At 41.6% G+C, this 23,701-nt stretch overlaps 1 protein-coding gene across 2 annotated transcripts in view; it reads right to left on the bottom strand.

Annotated features, from left to right (window-relative positions):
• Positions 1-17,021, bottom strand: part of DAAM2 (dishevelled associated activator of morphogenesis 2) — a gene marked incomplete at its 3' end in the record, with an annotated part of 119,122 nt that extends 102,101 nt beyond the window's left edge. The window contains exon 1 of one of the 2 annotated variants that reach the window (XM_081998230.1): positions 16,270-17,021. In XM_081998230.1, coding sequence (XP_081854356.1) covers positions 16,270-16,524 — 255 coding nt within the window. In that variant the 5' untranslated portion in view covers positions 16,525-17,021. The remainder of the gene's footprint in view (positions 1-16,269) is intronic. The other variant, XM_081998231.1, reaches the window with a different exon arrangement.
• Between the last annotated feature and the right edge of the window lie 6,680 nt (positions 17,022-23,701).

Here is a 23,701-nt window from a genome sequence, read left to right as displayed (position 1 = left end):
AGGACCACATTGCTAACACGTGACATATATTGCCTGAAAGCTACACTTCTACATTAATAATGGTCCCTAGTCTGGTGGCTCACATTCAAGCTGGGCCTCTGCCCATCAGGGAGGTCACTTGGAGAGGAGCGGAAAGAGAGACATTCTCATCACAGGTCCAGAGACAGCAGTCCAAAAAGCTGCTTCTGAGATAAATGCAGTGAGTGAATAATAATTAAAAAACACCCAAAAACCAATCTTCTTCAGATCTCAGTCCCTTTGCAATCCTTGAAGTAGAAGAGAGAAACCTTCCCTATTTAATCACTGTGTCCACCTCCAGGGGACAGTATAGGATTGTTCCCCTACAGTTTTCCTTCCATTGCTTTGTTCAATCCAGCTCACCAGGCTGACATGTAAGAGGCAGCCTGCTGGAATCGTGTGCATTTCCAATAGCGAGGAGGTCGATGAGGCATTCTGAAAGATTGCTTGTCAGAACAGCCAGTGAATGAGGTTCATTTGACTGCACAAACTACCACACTCATGCACAAACTGGAGCAAAGAGCAGAGCAAAAATAGTACTGCTTAGCAAAACTCCCTAAAAAGAGAAACATTTCACAGGCTTCACCTAATATCCAACTGCAAACACCGGACTGTGATTGAGGCAGGTGTTGAGAGGAATGAAACAGAGCCTCCTTCTCTAGACACCAACCAGTTCCCATCCTTACCTTCTCAGGGCTGTGCCTGGCACAACTGCTAGGCTGTACCCACAGCAGATCTTGATGGCAGATGCTCTTTCAACAGGCAACAGCACTACCACCCACACAGCTAGTACATCTCCAGATGCAGCACACTGGTTAAGAGTTCCCACTTGGGCACCTTCCCAAGTTCACTGATAACTCAAGAAGAAAAAGCAAAACAACCTCGAAACAAACCCTACTGCCCCCCCAAGCCGTTCCACCTCATCCTGACCCTTGGAATTAGAAGCAGCCTTTGTAAAGCACATAAAACAGCACATCATATGAGGCTGGAGAGTAACATTTTCATCAGTTTCCCAATTGATAAGAATTAGGTGGACCACTGGAAAACATCATTGGGTTTCCATATATTTGCATACACATAGTATGTGTATGTGGAGATATATGCGCCACTCATACCTTACATACACAAGAACTATATACATAAGACATAACACATAACATCTGCCCATATATACAATGTCTTATCGTTACATTTGTGCGTGATGAAACCACTGTGCACACAGGAGTTGCTCACACAGCCTGCTGGCATAGGAAGCAATGTTTACATTTCAGCTACTGACACAGGTCTGACTGTAAAGCAGAAAAAGCAGACAAACAAAAGGCTGTGATTCCCATTATACTTTATTTCCTTCTTTCACTTTCAAAAATCTCTCTCATTCCTCAAAGTTCTCTGTGACTTGACAGCAGTACAAGTACATATAACCAGCAAGGCTTATTGTGGCAGTCCCCTTTCACAGCCCACTAGAAGCATCTGCTGTTCATTTTTCTGCCCTTTACAGGCAAACCACATGCATGAGACAACCACCTGCTGGGCCAAATAGAAAGAATGAGGAAAACCAGTACCTGTTTATGCAACAACACACACAAATGTTTATCGAGAGAGAGATCATGACTTAGATACGCATTCTCCTATATGCAGGGCTACAATAAGGGTAGAGGAAGAGGGATGCTCTATGGATATGGGTGGGCATATGAGGACAATAATGCAAGCAGTTGACTATCATCACTGCTTTTTCTGTTAAGATGGGCTGCATGTCCATGTCAGTGAATTGGAATGAGCCCAATGAGAGGGATGGGGATGAAAACTGAATAGTCAGGCTCATGTCTAATCTAAATCCCTGCTGCTGCAATTTAAGCCTATTACTTCCGGCCCTATCAACCACAGACATGGTGAGCAGATTTTTTGCTTCCTCTTGATAACAGTTTTCAAGCCTGTTAAAGGCTGTTGTAATGTCCCTCCTCAATCATCTTTCTTGAGGCTAAACAAACCCAGCTCTTTCAGTCTTCCTTAGAGGTCATGTCCTCTGGACCTCTCATTCCTCCTCTAATTGACTTCCGGGCTCTCCCCATCAAAGTACATCTTTCTTGAAGTGCACTGTTCAAAAGTGGGGACAATGTTGCAGCTGAGACCTTACTAATGCTGAGTGCAAAGATTACTTCATGTATCTGCCAGACTGCATTCCTGATGATATATTCCATGAAGACAATGACTTTTTTTTTTTTTTTAAATATGAAACCTCAAAACCTGCATGACTTATGTTCACTCATGATCCACTATAATCCCTGGTTTCTTCTCTGAAGAAGTGTACCCTCCTGGCTGCTTCCCATCCTGAATTACCAGACTTGCTCCTAAAGGAGCAGGTTTTAACTGTCCCCATTGAATTCCATAATTTTTCACATAATTTCTCTGTCTTCTTTTAAGCTTGTCTTTTAACATATCCACAGTGTTTATGGCCTAGTGACATTTGGAAAGTTAATAGGTATGCTCTGTATTCCACTATCCAGTCAATTAAATGAAAACACCAAACAGAACTGAAGACATTAAACCTCTGCTTGATACATCTTTTCACTGTGACAGGTTGCAAGTCCTCGAGGGCAAGTACCACATTTACTTCCACATTCTGATTATAGACAGTATATCAAATACCTCTCTCAAACAGACCTTCTAGTATCACCATATATAACACTAAATAACAAGAAAATCTGCTGTTTCAGCACAGAGCCCATTCCCCGCCCCTCATTTCCTTTCCTTCTCCTCCCCTCACTTCCCCCTCCCTTCCCCCTCCCTGTGCCAGGGTTTGGTTTTCATGCCAAAGCCCTTTAGATGAGACCCTGTATAGGAAGGTAGGTGTGGGAAAGGTTATTAGGAAACTGCCGTTCTAAACTGCTACCTTTCCGGCTTCCCCACCCTCTCCCTCCCTACAAAGTCTCCTCTGTTCTGTTTTAATACTAATGAGTTCAGAGGAGGTTCCTAGGCTGGAGCAATTCACCGCTTGGACTGTGCCAAAGCACACAGGCACACACCTCTCTGATCGCTTCCTGCCCAAACACAGTCCCTGCTGTGTCAACCCTCAAAATGTGGGCCCGGAATTGCTGCTGTGGCCCCATGCCAAAGGCAGGCTGAACTTCCAGGGGTGTCAGTGCCACCCACTCCTCTCCCCCCAGCTTTATTCTCTTGTGTGTGTCCTATTTGCCATATGCCCTTATGGAGGAATACAAGGGTAAGTCAGAGCTTGGCTGAACTTTAAATCTCTGATAAAATATAACGTAAAAGGGCAGGAGGAACTGAGAGGTCAGTTAAGAATTTAATGAGCAAAATTAACTTCTTATCAAGCTTTGGTTGTACAGCTGAGACACATATGCTCAAACTTACATGCAGGGTAAACTCAAAGGAACTCCAACAAGTCAACATCATTTCTGGCATGAGTTCAGGTTTACACAGATAGTAGTGAAACCAGAAGCTGGCTTTAGTTCTTCTCTTGCTCTCTGAATAATTACTCCAGATTTAGTAGTGCAAACCAGAGATCAGAATGTCCCTAACTCCATTAAACTGAGTGGACTTACTCTGGATTTACACCATTGCAAAATATTAATTGAATTACCTGCCTTAAATTGTAACAGAGACTAAACCTCTCGGCTAGACAGCCTATAACACAGGCTTGTTCTACAGTCTACAGCACAGACTTCAGACATAGAATAGAGTGAGCAGGCTATCAGTTCCCTTTTCGCTGTTAACTTCTAGTTCAGAAGATGGAGATGAACTGTATCAACTACTAACCAGGCCAGATCAGCTAGAAGAACACCCACATATGAGACTGCTGTTATATCTTTTGGGGTGAGGTGGAGGGCAATTCCACAATGTTCTTCACTCACATAAACTGAGTATTTCCATAGTGAAACATGGAATTGAAGGCAGGACAGTATATTTGGTGATTCACTCGCACCCTGTCCCATCTCATTGCTCAAACATTCTGATAATCAGAACAACAACTACTGCACTGACATCACTGGGCTTAAGAAAACACCAGCCAAGATGTTTTTCTCTAAATATTTCTAAGAAAGAAATTATGAGAAACTTTCACAAAATACAGCAAAAGGAACAAGAGAAGGATGAGCATTTGCCTTGCAGAATGAACTCATCTCTTAACAACGAATTGTAATTGCATTTATTATCTGGTTAAGCATTTGAAATCCAAAAGTTCTCTCACATCATTGATGCGGAAGCCAACAACTTTACACCGACTGACAAATCCATCCAGCTGTTGCTCTCTGTATAAGATGTAATGCTGAAACACAGCCACTAAAGCAATCCCAATGGATTTTCCATGACTCAGGGATCTCCCTGGACACCTTCCAAACTGAGAAACTGCAATCTGCTTTCCCCTTGTAATTTCCTTTGGAGAAGTTATCCGTCAAACCTCCACCTAGGAAACCATTGCATAACATTGTTGTGCACACTGCTAAATTCTTTTCAGAAGGTGTTTGTGTTATTAGTCTGGGCAGCCTTTCCTTTTATGTGGTCAACAAATGATGGGAAACTGCAAAATTAAAAGATGCCCTTAAGTGTTTTTAATATAGAAGTGCATAGAATATACAGTTGTTGACTAGGGCCCTTTTGCATACAGCACTGGGTCCATACGTGAGAGAAAGAAGAGTCTGCCCAGGAAGGCTGTAGAGTCTTGTATCAGATTCTCCCTAAAAAAAGAACAAGTCCATAAGAGCAGGGAAATGTCTATGACAGGAGGCAATAGTAGAGATTTGCCCCAGAGATCTTCAAATACAGTACATTTTGCCACTGGAAGACTCCTGTACTACCTATGACCTACATGGGCTGCATCTTTTCAGCACCTATTCAATCTGACTACAATTCTGCACTAAACCCATTTTAATAAGCACTACTATTTCCTGTTTCACACCAAGGAAACTCACAAATGCATGAAATGAGTTGTACAAGCTTGCAGAGGTACCTAGGAAAAAGATGTAATGCTCTTTGAAATGTTTTCCTTCCAGCAAGCTTACAGACATTTTCTTTTACAGAAAACAAGATACCTAACATTAAAAGCTCTGGGTCAGTGATGTTCCAGTGCCAGGTGTAAGGCATCTATCTGTACTTCCTCTAGACAAAACATGCCAAAGTCAGAGCAGCTGTGGAGGCAGCCTGGTGCAATAAGTGACAGAAGCAGCACCTTCTGATGCTTGCCTTCCATGTGCTGCTCCCACTTGGTGCTGAAGGGATGAGCAGAAGGGCCACTCCTGTATTTAGTAACACCAAAAACTCCCCTTTACCCACGGCAGAGAAAGGTGCCAGGGAACTGCTGACCTGAAAAAAAACCTGGTACCCTAAAAAGGTGCTACTCCATCCACCCAGCCTCACCTTGTGTTCCCCACTTGAGAGTCTTGCAGACCAGGCACATGCAAGAAGGCACATTTCCTTCCACCACTGGAAAAAGCCATCCCAGATTACCTTAACAGTTTCCCTGAATGATAAACAACCTTGAGCACTGTTTGAAGACACAGTCCAGCTACAGAAGGACACAGAGGCATGACATAATTACAAACCCTTTTCCTCCACTCTTCTTCAGGCTATATGATACACTATCTGAGCAATGACTATATAAAATGTATGTATAAATAATAAATGATAATATAAATTGCTACTAGATGAGCAAATACAGTCAATTTGAGTCAATACATTAAACAGATGATTCTTCATGATTGTTATCTACTTCTCCATTCAATTATCTTGTTAACAGTTCCTCCTAACTCCCAGCTACACTCTACCTCAGTAGAGATAACTCCTGCAAAACACTTGCTTCCCATTCTCTTTCGCTACCTTTCCTCCCCACTAGAAAATTTCACTGCTTTCCCAGCTTGAGGTGGTTACTTTTATATTGCTATTTTGTTATAAATTCTATAAGGTCTTCATCATCTCGGGGACCCGGCTCCCCCTTTCTTGCTCAAATTAGGCTAAATGACACCACCTACACCTCAGAGCTGGCCCTTCTTCTACGAGCTGCAGAAGAAACAGATGTCTGTCATTCAACCTCCCTTCATCAACGTGCAAGCTCTCTCTCCAAAAGCACAGCCAAAAGATCACCTTGGCCTAGCATTCATCCCATGTTACTCCATCTTTGCACCCTGTCTTTGCTCTCGCTTCAGCGCCATAGGTCCTTCATTTGTTGTGTCTTTTTCTTCAACGCTTTGGAAAACTTTGTCCCTCCTTATTGCAATCTCCTGTCCAGTTACAATCTGCTCCTTGCATCATGTAGTACTTTCTTCTGCCATTTTTCTCCAGATGGAATCTTCTTATTCCAAATGACCTTTCTGACCTAATTCGTAACAGTCTCCTACCTCTCCTCATCAGACCAAATCTAGATTCAAATACCGTCTCTAGAAGGTGAGGAATAAGGTCTTAATAGATTTGTAACTCATCTAATACAGCTCTGAACACTGTAAGACACTAATAAAGAGAAGTAAATAAAGGATAGAAACTGTAGAAGGGCAGGAATCATACTCAAAGAAACCACTGAGCGGTGGAGCAATAGGACATCCCTGTACTGCTGCTACTGGCTCTTTTTCTACTAGAGTAACAGGCACTGCCCTCTCCAAGTCAGGAACTATATGAAAATGCTGGTTCAACTCGAGAAGGAAGGTAGGAAATTGTCTACTCTGTATCCATCCAAGTGGAGCTGGAAAAGCCTCAGCAAGTTGAAATAAAGATAAATTAATTTGATCCTTCCAGATAGCAAATATGAATCCTATGATCAATATCATCCCAGCAGCAGTCTTCAAACTCAATCCAGAAATTTCCTTACTCTTTGTTATAGCCATAATGCAACACAAAAAACATTCAAATATTAATGATGTCTTACTAAAGAAAAAAGCCACAGTAGGGCTTTGCATTATTTTTTTTCTTTTTATGTCATGCTGCCTAACACCTGCAGCTATACCAAAACAAGATAGTGTTATCAAACCAGCTGATAGGGTATTTGAAACATATGGACACAAGATTTCTGAACAGTAAACATATCCACCCTATCCATGGCTTAGGGGATAGGATATCGTGACAGTTTCCAAGCATTCAGTAGAGAGAATACACAAGATTGACAACTTGGCATATCCATTTTCTAGTGGCAGGATCTGTTCTTTCCCCTCTTTTTGCATCCCAAGCAACATATCTGCTGTGCTTCCAAAATCCTGTACTTGTCCCTCTTATAACCTAGATAGACTACATGCTTTTCCACAGTCAGGGAACATCAGTATTATCCTGTTGAAAACATGTAGTCCAGTAAGTAGGTCTTTCTCAGATGTTTCATGTCTACTGTAAGTAAATTATACTCAGAACACATTCAAACATTCCCTTCAGGTATTCCCACCATGATCACTACCTTCCCCACCATTTAGAAAGGTGGCCGGTATGCTCTGCTTGGAATATTCAGAAGCTAACAATCACCACAGCCACTGAAAATGCCACATAGGACAAATTTCAGGTAATGTAGAATGATGTAACTCCACTATTGTCTTCAGTGGAACTGAACTGCTTTACATCAGATAATGATCTGTCCATAAGTTTTAGAGTAAAGTAACAAGATCTTCAAAACAGTGTTATCCCTGCACAAAAGCCTTATAACTACACAGGTACTTTGCTTACGCTCCCAGCTTCTTTACACCCAAAATCTGGCATGTAAGTCCAGTTCTGAATTTGCATTTGTTTACACAACCCTATTGATTCTCAGACATGGAGTGTGAGACCTGGCTCCCATCTCATGCTCTTCTCACAGCATCTGGGTCTCACACATTTGCAGCATAGTGACTGCTGCTTCTTACACAGCTGGTCAGGGAGCTGGGAGCGGCCAACCAGCTGCACCTACTGGAAGGGAGCCTAGACAGAGAAAGCACTGGTGCTGCACGTGGTGCCACAAGCCTGTCCCTATCACCGCACTCCATGGGTGGGTGAGTGTCTGCCATGAAGCCTCAAATGTAATACCTCTTATGTATTGGGACTTGAGTAACTCTAGAAAGCTGCTTGTAGCGACATGCACATTAAAACCAGGGACCTGTACATATGTATTGCACATGGGACACGTGTAAAGCAGACCTGACATTGTGAAAAATTTTTCTTTGAAGAGCAGGAAGACAAAGAAAACAGGTATCCTGGGTATGTAAAATCTTGGACTGAAGAACTGTGCCGGACATAAAGGAACATCTGTGCATAACTGGACAGACTATGATAACTTGAAGAGCTTTTGCCTCCCAAGCCTCAGTCCCCTAATTACTTCAGAAATCTTAAACCACGCAGTATTTTTGCCATTATTATAATAGAAGACAAGTGCATCCAAGAGCATAAAAAATGTTAATCTGACAACTATAAACTAACCCAAGAGAAAGGAAAGTTTTTGTGGCCTGGTCCCCATCAGCAAGGAAAGCAATCTGCTGCCTCAAAGCTTTGCTTTTTTCTACCTTCAGAGACAGTGTTTTCTACTCATATTGTGATGCTAAGCCTTATTCCCAGATATGAGCCTCTGGTCATGAAAAATCCAGCATAAGTCTCATCATCAGTATTGTCTTACAGCTTCCACTGGCACATTGTCATTAAGAGCAAGAAAGGAAGCAATAATTGGCATGAGGAGTCTCCACTGAGCCAAGGCCAGCAGAGCCTCCTAGTTTGCTGGAGTCAGAGCTCATCATATGCAAATAAAAATGAAGGACCTCTCCAGATTTGGATTGCATTTGGCACTACATAACCTTTCCAACTGATTAGGTACAATCATTCATTACAGAAAAGCACAGAGGGGATGGGCACAGGGAATAAAAGAACTTCCTCTTATGGGCAAAACAGCACACAGGCACTTTTAAATTATGGTCGCAGAGAAATTTGCATTCATCGACAACTCAAAGCCACAGGCCTGTCAGAGGTGTAGTCTGAAACTATGATTAACATGCAGGGCAAGTGACACAGAAATTAAATCCCTGTATTAAAAAGAATTCAAGAAGAGGATAGAATAACTCAAAAGACTGATAATTTGAAACTGAAATACTCAAATCTTGGCAACAAGCCTGAATTTAAACGTGGTTAAATTCCGTTATCAATACACACGACAAGTGTTTGGGGTTTGAAGTGAGGACCTAAAATGCATATCTTTCTAAGCCACAAACTTTCAGTGAGAAACTAAGGACTAAATAAGATTCAGATATGGAGGATACTTTTCTGAGAAGGTGGTGCTCCACGCTGGCAGCCAAGAGACAGAACGAGCAACTCCACGTATCTGTTCCCCAGAAGTATTACAAGGCAGCTGCAGGAGAAATTGAGAACTTTGTTCCCCAGGCCCATCAACAAACAGAGAAACACAGCTGATGCCCTCTTGTGCCTACATACATTGACTAATGTTTAAGGCAGTCTATACTCACATGAAAGCCCACAATGGAGGCATTCCTTGTACTTTTTACCCCATAAATACTCCTGCAGGTTGCAGAGCCAAAGAGGGGCCTCACGAACACTGCCACAGCTAGGACTTGGCAAGCTTGAGTGGGACTGGTGATATATGGGAGTACTTATTCAATGTGGTGAAGACTGGTTTTCATCTGAAGTTTATGTTGTATCCATTACATTAAATGGCCTGCAAGGGAGAACTAAGCATGAAGGAAGCTTGCTACTTCCAAGTCAGCTGTTTGCAGTTGGAACCACTACTACAGTTATTTAGGTTTGGATCTCATCTCTCTGTGGCTGTTGATGAAGGTGTGTTATCCAGTGTGCCAAACTGATGCCTTGCTCAGAAATTGTTTTGTTTCCTCTGATGAAATAAATAAATGAATTCTCAGATACTTGCATGCTATACCTTCATCTCTTTCAACATAAGCCTCCTTTTTCTTTCTTTTCTCCTCAACTTTCCTCTTGTAAAAGAGACTATAATCACTGAATTTTAGCGAAGGAACAGATGTGGAGAGGGACAGATGCCACAGAGTAAGCAAAGAGCCAAGTATTCCCAAATCTTCTGTTATTGATCACTTCAACCAATGCTACTATAAATGTGTCTCTTGTGACCCTACTGTTCCTTTGTCTCTGTCCTGAGAGGACTAGTAGAGATGCCAGTCATGTAGATGGCTCATGTGCTCAGAGCAGACCAGCCAAGTCCTTTCACATTCTTCAGCATTCTGGCACTGAAGTGCTGCCAACTACTAGCCTGGACGGTTAAGAAATCAAGAGAGCACAGCAAAATATGTGACAGCAGCAAATATCACACTGAAACAGAACTATGAAATTAGTAAGAGATGAAGACACTGATTTACTTAGGAAAAGATCAGCTAAATGGGCAGAAAAAAACAAGTGAGACCCATGTGGTGGGAAAGGACAGAGAAAAAACGCAAAAGAAAAAGGTACAGTAAAGCAACAGGCATCTTGCTCTAGATATCCTCCTTCCTCAGGTGGCACAAGGCATTAAAAGTTCTAGTCACAGTTACAGAAATTATCAGAGTATTCAGAGGTTACCAAGTTGCTGTCTCTGCTGCTTAGACGCGCCTGCCACATCTCCTCCTCATATTTTTCACCTTCATGGGAGTTCCCCTGTACAGCTCCTATTCCAAGGAGACTGAAGGAGAAGGAATTAACAAGATCCTCATTTTCTCTCTTTTCTTTACTGTCATAGTCACAGTCATTCCTTACAGCTTGATTCCTGGGCTAGCTCATCTTTAATTCAGAAATTGAGCCAATTGTGATGCGTGGAAGCCATTACTAAATATTATGGGATCAGAGGTAACAAGGTGAGCGATTAAGAGTTGAATTTAGGGTTATGTCAGGAAGGGACATAGTTCCACGTTCTTGTGGTTGATGTCACAGACCACTGCAGACAGAAACCAAGGTTAAGGTTTTAATCATGGTTCCCAGCATGGACTGAACACACTTGAAGTTTCTTGATCCTGAAGGAAGGACAGAGCCCTTGATTCAGCACTTGGTTCCATCTTCATTTTATTGCACTTGGGCAATACTACAAGGGAAAATAATTTTTTTATTTCCAGCGGCCTGATTGTTCAGAAACACATAGCAGTTCTGTGTGCACCTTCTCTACAACAAAAGCTGAGGTTTCACAGTAGGCTCAGAAAACTAGATCTCCTCAGAGAGAGAGGAGAGAGAGAGAGAAGACTGTATGTTGCCTCACCCAAGCAGCAACCTACCTCTTTCGGCTACTGAGGAATGATGGGACCTCATATGGAGCTGTCATTTCAATGGACAAGAAGCATAAAAGCAGGCCAAAAGAGATGCTGGGTAATTCTGAAGTCTTCAAATACAGAGAGTTCATAAGTACTTATGCTGGTCCTTGACTGTAAATAATGTAACTTCATAGGTACTTTTGGTGACATAAGTAGAAAAGCCTGGGAGGATGGTAAATATTAATATGGATAAAAAGCTTTTGTCAACAAAACCCCTTATTTAGGGACTCTGAGGAAAAAGAAAAAAAAAAAAAAGGAAAAAGCCAAAACAAAACTAAAACAGAAACAGGTTCAAATACAATATAGGAGAAACAAACCATGACAGGAGAACCCAGTCAATGTCCCACCTGAGCTAAATGCCATAATGCTTCAGAGGCAGCCAAGGCTAAGAGGGTGTAATGGTAAGCATTTCTCAAATCTTTCCGAGTGTAAGAATCTAATGTGGTGTGGGTAACTCAGAGAAGGTTACTATCATTCAAGCATAGAGGCTGTAATAACACGATCAACTTTGAAAATGGCAACTCAAAAGACAACTCCACTTCTTCCCCATGAACCTTCCATCCTTAAATAGACAATCTTGAACTCCACCTTCTCAAATACCACGACCATCTCAAAAGAGCCACTAACAAAAGAAATGAAAAGAGAAACAACAAAAGCACAAGCTCTTTCCACTGATTTTTCCACTGTGCTAGCATTCTTTGCATTTTCCTGCTTTCCCTGAATTTCCAGCATTTAAGTTACCCTTCTTTGCACGGTCTGAGTTCACATCTGGGATCAGGTTGCTAATGTAAGAGAGATTAGAGGGCAAAATCTTTAATGTCAAGTGGCACATCACCCTTAAGCAACAAGAACAGGACTCTAATATTGAGCAACAGGATTCAGAAACCACTGTGACAAGAACATACCACTGCTAACAAATATGAACAAGGACATGAAGAAGTTGTTTCATGAAAAAAAAAAAAAATTTCCCCTTGCCTTGCAATAGTTCTTCCAGATTCTTCTGCAGTTCCTGTTCAGTCAATAAATCTGTACAAGGAAAAACACATGTGCTTCGCACAGCCCTTTTTGCCAGCAGGCACAAAACCAGCTTGGCGCCCGCTGAATAGACCACCAACTGCAGCAGCACTTTACTACTTGGTAGTATATGCAGTGCTAGCTAAGAAGAGAGACTGAGGGAAACAACAGAAGTGATGCTGGCTAGAACAGACTTGATGGTCAGGTAGGGCCAGTTTTACAATTTATGAGGTACAGGACCATTCCACATACCCCACTTCCTAGAGCTTCTTTTCCTTGCCTGTTCATTGAAGGAGAGATCCTTAAGCCAGCTGTTCTGTCCTCTTTCAGTTGGGTGCACAAAAGCGGCCCTTTGAGGGGCAAAGCTTGTGGTCACAAGTATTTGTTTGCTTTGCGTCTTGTGCATCTAGACTTCTGATAAGGACTTACCTGTACCGTTACCACTGCATTAGTCCCAAGGCAATCACTGCCAGCAGTCAGCCTGAGAGCCAGTACATCTTCTGCTGTCTTAGCCCAAACAAAATCCGACCCAATCACCCTGACCCATAGTCTTCATTCAGACCTACCCCTTGCACATGCTCCTAATGAAATAAATCAAGACTGAATTTGGCCCGTATCAGGAGCAACTCTTTCTGTTTTCATTTTCTACTTGAGAAGACAAGGCCTAAACACTGCATCCAGCTCAAAGTAGCACAAATGCCTAGGATCCATCCTGAAACTGTTTTTCTGGTTGAGCAGCATCAAGAGCAGACATTTCATCTGAAATCAGCATCAACTTGTCATTTGACAACTACTGCCTTGGTCAGAGTTGTTAGGCAGCTGCCATTACTCAGCTGGTCTGGGTGCAGCTCCCAAACAGGGCAGCCTATTCTTGCCTCAGTGTGGAGTCTATACGAGCAAGTTTGCAAGCTGTGGAGGGGTCTTGTGACTGCATCACAAATAAAGGATCACAATACATTCCTAATTCTTCCTCTTGGAAAATGGACATCTCCAAATTCACTTTTCATCATACTGATTTAAGGACAACAAGAACAAGAGAAGACATGCTTCTGGCCCTCAAAATAACCATTTTCCTCAGAAAGGCAGGTAGAAACATACCAAATATTTACTGGACTGGAAAATTCATCACAAGGGAGGCTTTTCCAGCACAGCTTGGCTTAGCTCTTCTTGTCATTAACTCTTATGTGGGAAAATGCCCCAGATTTTAACTGCAACAAGGGGAAAAAATAAGGCTTTTAAAAATGCATTCAAGCACACCGATGTTTCATTATACCCTTTGTAGAGCAGATGGCAAGATGAGGCTATACCCCCTGGGCCTGCTTGAGGGAGCTAACACAAATGCTCTTCTCACTACAGATCTCAGATGATGTTGGTGTCATCATTTCACTTGGGGATTTGGGTCAAAAGGCTTTACACTCAAATCTGGTTTTTATATAGTACAAGTGCACCCAGTCTAAACCCTAACGGATAAGCAGCAGGGAGGCTAGTACACAGCACAGAGTCCTCTCAGGCACTTCCAGGTCGCTGATTTACACTGGCACATTTACAGACTGAATCTTTCTAATCCAATTAAAATCTCATCTGAGCTGTCAATACCAATGTAGCCTGTTTTATTTTAGTGTCTAGTAGAACATGCATTAATCCAGACCAGTGGACAAACTAGCCCTTCTAGGCAAATTTTGCATTCTGCCAGCCTGGTTTCTAGCCCAGGTTATTTCACTCATAAAGCCCTTATTACTCTCATGTTACCTGCCTACCCAGGAACTCTTATGGACATGCATCACCATCTTATCCAAGTGCTTTATAAAAATGTGCCATATACACGATTAACCTTCTGAAAAATAGCACTTTGCTCTTCCAGCTCAATTCTCATGTAATGATGGCTAGGGTACTATCATTAAATATATGAACATGAATATGATCTATTTTCATTTCAATGGCTTCATTTGTTTGAAATGTATATGCCAGTTACAGGCTGTCAGCACATTTAATAACTTATAGTATAGACCAACAACTCACAAATTTCTGGGGCCAAAAATTTTTACAGATCATCATGTATACTTGTCATTAAATTTTGTACCAAAAACATTATAAATCATACTGTTTAATAGACTTCCATAAGGCAGCTGTGAGCAGTTTTGCCACAAGCACATGCAACACTAGTACTTGTTAGGCATAGAAACAAAAAGCTAAAAGCACCCTAAATACCACCACAAACTCTCAAACTCCTCATAGAAACTGATACACTTCTCAGTAAGCAAAAGCCCAGCAGCAACAACAACAGGTCTTTCACTGTGACCAGAAGGTAAAAAAGTTCAAGTTTTAGCAAGCACATCTGTTGGTGACGTCTTCAGGAAGGCTGGATTGAATGCTTCGACAGATCTTGGTATTGCATTGAGGTGAACTTTGATACAGCAACGAAAGCTTTGCATGTGGAAACCAATACTTAAGCAGCATCCAGAAATAAATTTTCAGCAGAGCAGATTACAGATGACACTCTTACTCATGAGAGATACCTGTCAGTCAGCTGCACTTTCGGAGAAGATTTTAAGTAGTCTCACATAAAAGGCAAACTGACTTAAATATAGACCAGGTTTTTGTGAGATATCTGTGAGAGGATACTCCTCATCTGCTACTTAGTCAGAAGCAGGTAAGACCCTCTTCTGTTGCACACTCTATTCTTCCCGAAACAGCCGCAAATCCTCCTGACACCCTCCCACACCCCTGGCATAGAATACTGCAAATGCTGCAAGACTGTCATGGGTGCTAACGAAGGTGGAAAGGGTTGATGGAAAAGAAATCCATACCAATTTACTATGTACAGAGAAAGCAACTTTGGCTGAGGAAGTCCTTGAGCTGAAAATTGTTAAAGGGTTGGAGAGTATTCTGGAAGAAACCACCCTATGGCCACATCCTAGATTCTTCCCTAGGCATCTGCTTTGCACCCCATCTTGAAATAAGAGCTTGGGCTAGGTTGTCAGATCACTGATCTGACAAACTATAGCTGACCCTACGTTTGGTATGACATACTATAGTTGCCCATATGTTAACCTCCACTTGCATACCCAAATTAGATTGTTATTTTCATTGCTATAGCACATTGAAGCCATGGCAACGGACAAGAAGTTACCAAGCTATTATTGTTAAGTGTAATGTAGAAAGATTACTGGCAAATTTCTCTAATTCTGAGATCTAATATTTTCTGTTCTATTCCTCATCTCAGTAGCACCACTCAGCATATATACACTTACAAGTACCTCACTTTACATCACCTCCAATCTCAGAGTGGTAATGAGATAGCTAATCGACTGCATCAAATGGGCATCACTTTTATGATGCAGACTGCAATACAGCGCAGCCCTACGACCTCTGCCTGTGTTTTGCATGCATGCCCAACAAGAGGGCAAAGACAGAGAAGTCATTTGATGCCAGGCATGAATAGCAAGTGCCCACTACTGGAATCCACAACATTTACCACAAAAGCAAATGACAAAGTTAATCTGAAAACTGCTTCCTTTCCTGTTTATGTCTGTTGCTGCAATAGCACCATCACATAGTACAAAGGCAGCTGGCAGATGAAACATAATTAGCATGGTCACCTGATTCTTATACCTCACCAGCAGTATGTTACTGATCAACAGGCCCGCAAACCCTAAGATTTACCACTGTACTACATTATACAGCAGATTTTATCTCAAAGTTGTTAACAAGAAATTGACTCTCAGGGATTCATTCTCTAGAAAACTTATGAGGTTCCTTCTAATATGCCCAATCCTACCTCTGGAGGACTGAACTGTGCTGTGAGAATAAATCAGTATATTTAAGCATTTTGTTGTACAGTGCCACTGTCATTTATCCTGTCATTTACCACCATTCTCCCACCAAGGAACTGGCCATAAAAGAAGGGGGGGGAGGGGGCAAAAAGCTTCACCAGAAGTTTTTTTCCTATCCCTAATAAGTCCCTTAACTCCTCCTTTGAAGGGAGGAGTTCATCTACCCCCTAAAATACACCAGTCTGCCAGCAGAAACTTACCACGAGTTCTGAGAATCTGGCATTGAGCTCCTCTGCTGGTGGGATTGGGACGGAAAACTCAAGGAATTGGAGGGGGTTATTGTCCTTGAGGTTGATTTCAGGGAGGTCACTACCCCCAAAACAACAGAGAAACCCCAACGCATGACGATTCCTCTTCCGGGGGGCCATGATCATGGTGTATGATGCTATCTTCTGATCATGTTCTGCAGGAAGAAAAAAAAAAAAAAAAAAAAACAAAAAAACAAAACCAGACATTAAACGATAAATAAGACTGTTGGGTCTGTGCAGCTCCCTGCAGTTACAATGGTTATCACTAGTGTAACAGCTGTAAGTGGACTGAAGGATATGAGACACAAAACAGCAAAATCAGCACTCAAATTAGACAAGGTAGCTAAGCTTTAATATGGTATTAGCATGTTCTGTGTTAGTGTAGTATAGAATGACTTCTCATGAAGCTTCTCAAAAGGTTTTAAAAACTCAGTGTGGGATTTCCCAGCTGGTAGATTTATCAGTAAAGCTCAGTTAGCCAAAGTTGAATGCTAGCATTGAATGCCGGTATTGGCCTTTCTTTCACTACTACAGTAAAGGAACTAAAGTATCAGATGCAAAAAGAATATGCTGGAGAATTTACCCAGAATAAATGGAAGAATCAACCAAAAGTATCTCATTTGGTCAAAATAAAACAAACAATGAAACAATGAAGCAGAAATCAATTTTCCACCACTCTGGACCCAGACCACCAAACATCCACTTATCCCTTTATGGCCAGAACAATCACAGTAGGACCATTTTGTCTATCACATTTTCAAACACACGTAACTAGTTTGGGCTGCTTTGTGCATCCAGGGGAGAAACCGCACGGTGCCAATGCATGCTTTCAGATTTACATTTGAGGTGCCAGATCCTATTTTGACAGGACCCAGGTTTGAGTGCCTTTGGTATCAGAAGTGTAAAGGGAGGGAAAAGGAAGCCTGAAGGAGGAGCCGGGAAGTGCCCAATTTCACCATACAACACTGTCTGTGAGCAGCCCATCCAAACAGGAAGCCTCCTCCTAGCAGTTTGAAAGGAGGGATCTGTGCAGTCCACAGAGCGCCGCATATTTTGCCCTTTTAAGGGACTTGTTGTTTGACAGCTCAGGGGCTTATTTGTGTTATATTTTTTAAGGACTTAACTTTTTCACTTAATCTGCAGAATAAGCCATATCCTTAGTGAGTAAATAATTAAAGCCTGTTGTGAAGCCCAGCTCCCTGGGCGCAGGGCAGGGGAGCAGGGAGGGAAGAGGCAGGTGAACTGAACCACAGGATGCTGTATCAGCAGCAACACAGCTGAGCTTTGTTGTCAGAGCAGCTGCTGCCCTAACCTGCCCCACAAGGTTTTGGTCTGTTTGCTTGCCAGAACAAGGCTGCTTTTGAGCTCTCATAGACACTAAGTAGCTGTGCTAGGAAAAGCACCTTTAGGACAGCAGTTGCGTAGTGGGACTTAACATATTGCACACAGCCAGAAGCTCTCCAGGGACTTTTTGTGTAGAAATCGGCATGCTCACTTAAGAAAAAACTAAGCAACAAATAACAATAAAAAAATCCCAAACCACCTAAACCTCCACCCTTGTGGCACTACATGCTTGGCAGGTATCACCTGCCTTTATGCTGGGATTAATTTATCTAGCACCTTCTCTTATGCACTGGAGGAGGATCAGCTGCAACTCTCATGCAGCTGAAAGGAAAGTGAGCTGGTACCAAGCACTGCCTTCTGGCATGCCCACTTTCCTCTGCTCTCCGTACACAACTCTGCAAAGAGCTGGTATGTCTCAGCAGGACTCACTAGGGCAGGGTGATGCTGGCTTCAAAAGCACGTTCATAAGAACATTGGATTCTCACTAGGAGATGCCAAAGACCAGCTTAACCCTGTAGCCAGTCTCTGACACCGTTTTAGTCAGCAAAATCAAAATGCCCTCAAATCTAGCACAATAATGTGCACGGCAACTTCTGTTTCCTCTCAATGGTGGAGGCTTAAGAGATTCGGTTTTTAAAAGATTTCACAAGAGAGCCTCAGAAGAAGTTGAACTTGTTCACCACAGACCATCTTCTAGGGACTACTCTGAGTGCAATGTCCTTTATGGCAATCCTCAAAAGGAGGCTAGAACCCATTAGTTTGACAAAACTCTGTTTTGGAAGGAACTCAAATCAATGAGACATACCTGATTTACATTGATAACTACATTTGCATCAATTCAGTTGTAACCGAGTTCCAGCCTGCTGTCTAGAGGCTTCCTCACCAACCGTCAAAGGATCAGTGTTTTCTGGGGCATGGACAACGAATTCTCCTTGGAAAAATTGGCTGAGACATTGAAGTGATAGGACCATAATATCGTCCTTTATGAGCTCAGGTCAAGACTTTGGTAAGCACTCCTCCAAAAGGGGTACCTTACCAGGACATAAGTACTACATGAACGGATATGAAGGACAGCATTTTCTACAGGGTAAGTACTGCCCTGTCAGGGCACCACAGGTTGTCCTGTACTGACATTTCATCGCTCAGCTTTCATCTTAAGCAGGTTCACCTAAGAGGTGAACAGTGAGTCTCCAGGCCTTCTTCATCCATAATGCTGAAAACTACACAAATTAGTGCTTGTTCCTGTGGTGTTTCTACAAAATCAGCATCCATTCCTTGGGACCTATACTTGAGAAACTCAAAGCTACGCAGCTTTTACTACTCTGCAAAAGCATGCAGAGCTCACAGGAATAGTAACCTTGTATTGCCTCACTTTCACAAAGCATCATTCCATTGTTCAGCTCTTACTCTTAACACCAGCATTTTCCAGGTCCGTCTATAAGCAGCATGCAGGAAAGTCATACTGACACAGAGGGGTAAAGTGGCACTTTTGTATTGCTACAACACTGTAACTGTAGATAGGTGAGGTGTCTAGATGCTTTTAAAATAAGAACAATTGAGGACTACTAGAGAAGAATCCAGCACAGATTTGTTAAAATTGAATCACTGAATGTAAAGTGGGAGCACTGGCTTTCTAAAGATTAAGCCTGCCAGTCACAGGACGCTGAGGAGCATTTACTTAAGTTGCACTGTTTATGCTATTTAAGAACTAATTACAACTCCTTGATTTCTGTTGGTGGACATAGTTTTGACAAAGTAAACATTTTCTAATTGCCTCCAAATTAATAATATTTTCCTGTTCTTTCTCTCTCTGTTGCCTTTTCCTTGTCAAAAACCAAATCTGAGGAAAACATGCTTCCAAAGGACAGGGGGGGAGATGGGGGAGAGACAACAAAGAAAATGAAGAAAAGAGCATCTTTCATTTTTCTGAGTGGTAATTTATTAACAAAGCTGTCATAAAAATTTATGGGGGAAAAGCGGTTTTTTTAGTCTAATATAATTTCTACTGCCTTTCAACTTCTTGCAAGTAAAGTGATGGTAAAAATGAAACACGTGCAATTATCCATTTCTATATATACCTCCAGTGAGAATAAATGCGAAATCTCTGGAGAGAATCCTACTATTACACATAATTCTCTCCCACAGCCCTTCTCAGTTGTACTGTTTTACCCTTTGGCACAACACAAACAAGTTGCCATCATTTCAACAGCTAACTGCACACTCGCTCCTCATAGCCATCCCCCTCCTGTTTCCCAGTCCCATCTGCAGTTCGGCTCAGGTCAGGAGTCACTGTCTGGAACTTTGCCCAAGATCTAATTATAACAACGTCCTCTTCCTCTGACAGGGCGTACGTGTTCGTTTCTAAACCATTTGGCCCAGTGACCAAACATAATTAAGCTAATGCAATTTTTCCAAGTCTTATCATAAGGTTTAGCCACATGGGATGGGATCCATGCTAACTGCACACGAGGATCCTCTTTCAATTGCATGTCCTAACTTGTTTCTTCAGTCTCACTCTTTTCTTCATTCTCATCTCAGAAATTATAATTTTCATGCAAACATATCCTAAATAAGCAATGTTCCACAAACAGTAAGACACCTGAAACAACTGCTATGACAGCAGCTCTCCTATGCAAGTGAGCTGATTATCATAGTTTTTAGACCTTCATAGTGAACAGCCAGAGCACAACTATAATTAAAATAGAGAAAATTATTTTTGTATTGTCACCTTTGGAAAAACAGAAGAGAGAGAGACTCTGTGGGTTAACTAAACACACACAGTCCTGCAAAACCAGTTTGCAACGTAAGGAAGCACTAATGAGAAAACACTGATGAGCTCACTTCCAGAGCTGAATCTCCACTAATCAGCAACACACATACAATGTCAGTGGATGTAGCCAGAGCTCTCACCTGAGTGGGAAGCATGGGGCTAAGTGTATGATGCAGAATCAGTGTCCACACTGGTTTATGCTAATAAGAAAGGAAACAAAGTAAATCACTTCCATTTCCCCATAAATCTGTACCTTTCTCTATGGCAGGATAAAACATTTAAACGTGATGTATTATCACAGAAGTAGAAAGAAACCTGAATTTGGACTGGTTTGGAACATAAGCCAACTCACTCAGATGGTAAAACTATGAGCTACACAGCATGTTACAGTTACCATGGGAATTTTCCATGTATGTCACATGTAACGTGACAGATGTCAGATGCAATATAAGGCAATTGCAGCATGTGTGATGGGGAAAGGCAGCAGGCAAGTAATCCATTTGCTGAATCTGCAGTAGTAACCCAACTCCTTCGGTTTGGATTTGTCACCAGTTTCCTGGCCTCCAGGGGACAAAACAGCAACAAAATAAACAACCATTTAAAATCCACAGTTAAAGCTTTTCTTTCAGGAAGGAGGGTAGTCCTTCCTGAAGAGCACACCTGCTTGCTATGTTGGAAAGAAAATCCTGGAAAATAAGCAGGGCCTTGTGCAGTGATGGCCACTCAGTCCCTGTGAGCCATGGCCCACACTTAACGGTTCCACCAGAGGAGAGAGCTCAACTCAAAATGCACTGTGTGTTTTGAAAGCAGGTCATGGATTTTTCCCTCTCACAACACATCAAAACAAGGGTGCAGATCTCAAGGTGGTATAAAGGTATCGCAAGCCAGCCTAGGCACTCAGCTCTGGTCTGTTTTACACACTATTCCATCAAAACTGAGATGGTTGAGAATTTCAAAGCATTGCACAGACCTAAAGATTGTCTCCTGCTATACATAGTATTATATATCATTAATATGTTCTTTAATTTTTCATTTTTATTCATTTATTTGCCTAGGAAATATATCCTGAGATAAGAGAAAAGGTAAGGACTATTTGAAGACTCTCAGGCGTACCTATATCCATGATCCTACTTAATGCAATGTGTCTATCAAAAATCTGTTTATTTTTAGTACTTTAAAGTCAGGATGTGCTGGATGACTAACGACCACTAATGTTAGTCTGTTAATGCCCACAAATCCAATACCTCTCACCTGATACCAGCTTATCAACAGAAAAAAAGCTAAAGAGCTGTAAGAGGCCTTTACCTCCTGAAACATTAATCGGCAACACTTTCTCTGTCTTCACATGTGAATGAAAATACCTCTACAAAAAAAACCCCAACCAAACAAAAACAAAACCCAAACAACAAAAGAAAACAGAAAAAAAGTTACCAACTTTTGCACCAACTTTCATACCAACTTTCATGTTCCTCCCAATCCATTTATCTATCCAAACTGTATTCATAGAAAAACAATTTTAAAAGAACAGTCAAATCAAGATTCAAAATAGAGAGTGTTTTGAGAGAGCAACAAAGCAGCTAGAGTCAGTATCATAAATCTGGTTAGTAATTATTTGTTATTTCTTTACACTTTTTTTCCCCCCAGTTTTTAATCAAGTACAGATTAGAATTTTTCTATACCTGACTGAGCCAACCTAACAACCTATTCGTTCTTTTACCTGCTAAGAAGTTTTTTTTTTTTATTTTCACAAATGTATAAGTTTGACTCTGACTCGACACAAAAATTTGCAGGTCAAATCTAAGCTGTACTCCTGGACACCGAAAGCTGAGTCTTAATTATAATCTTGCATCTCATTCAGATGCAAGTAAATCTACACATCTTTAACAATTCTGAATGGCAATGTGATCACTGCAACTTAAACTAAAATTCACAACTTAAGTGTTTAACTAAAATACATATGCTCTTCATCTCCTCAGTGTCTAAGCACAGAAGATATCTGACTAAGAAGGGAGCCAGAGATGTCCTACTAAACAGCAACTTTTGAGGCAGGAATACATTTTGATGTACATAGTGCATGACACAAGCTGTAAAGACTGCAAAAAACTGTATATATTTTATTTTTGTTGTATTGTATGCCATTGTCCTAGCTGTGGCACTGAAGTTGTAGGTTCTCCAGTGTAGGGTCTTAGTTACCTGCTTAAATCAGTTATTGTACACTGCCAAGTAGGCTTATGGTACTATACAAATAGTAATAAAATCAGCAGGTCAACAAAAAGTAATCACCCAGCTGGAATCTGGCCAGGACACAACAGTTCACACCACAGTAATGATGCTGCTGTAGAGGCAGCATTCAGCAGTGTCCACAAATCCAGTGTGGATAAATTTATGCTTTATGAAATAATGGAATTTATGCAATGATTTCCCCTACCACAGCATTAGCTTTACTAGATGGGTTGATTTGTTATGTCATTGTTCTTCAAATCACTGTGACTGTAAGAGCCTGTGGGAAATATGCTACATAGAATCAAACATGGGGAAATAATCCCACAAACTCCATAGATGCCGCCTCAGGACCCAATCATAGCTGAGGATAAGACCATCCATCAGTGAGTCTTTTCAAACACTCTCTACAATCCCCAGATTTTAGTCTTGAAAGAAATCAGGTACTAAAAATGTTATTTTTAGGACTTGCCAAGAATGTATTGTGTATCTCAGGGCCATGAAATCAGCACAAGAGTACAATCCAAGTTGTGTCTCTGCTACCCAACAGAGCAGGTCAACTGCCTTTTCTGCAAGATACAGATCTAGACAGCAGAGCCTAGGATAGACTCTTTCTTTAGGTGGTAGGTACAATGCTGTGATGCAATTTCACAGGAGGGAGTACCTTGGAAGCTGGAGTGTGAGATGAAGCCATTATTCAATACAAGAATTCACAGACTGAAGAGGAAATAGGTCACAATGACATCAGTAAGCAGACATACACATTGACAGCCAGAACCAGCACATTCCTCCTTCAGTTCCAATGCAGAAGACTATTTTCCTCTACTGGAAGATAAAGTCCTGTGCCTTTTACAGGTCTTATGGTATCAAATGCCTTTAATGTCATTGCTTTGAAACCAGCCCTAATCAGTAATGTCTGTCAGTTCTACCCTTAAGACCAGCTCCCAAGGATGAGACATCCACACACCAGAGCCAAGTCTTTCATCACCTCAAGAAAGAAGCCAAGGACAGAGTGATCTGGAGAACAAGCTGTCCCATTCAAACCTCCAT

This window comes from Phaethon aethereus (genome assembly GCF_964289735.1).
Source record: "Phaethon aethereus genome assembly, chromosome: 3".
Classification (NCBI taxonomy): domain Eukaryota; kingdom Metazoa; phylum Chordata; class Aves; order Phaethontiformes; family Phaethontidae; genus Phaethon; species Phaethon aethereus.
The sequence above is the reverse complement of the archived record's forward strand: the minus strand, read 5'-3'. Positions and strand labels throughout refer to the sequence as shown.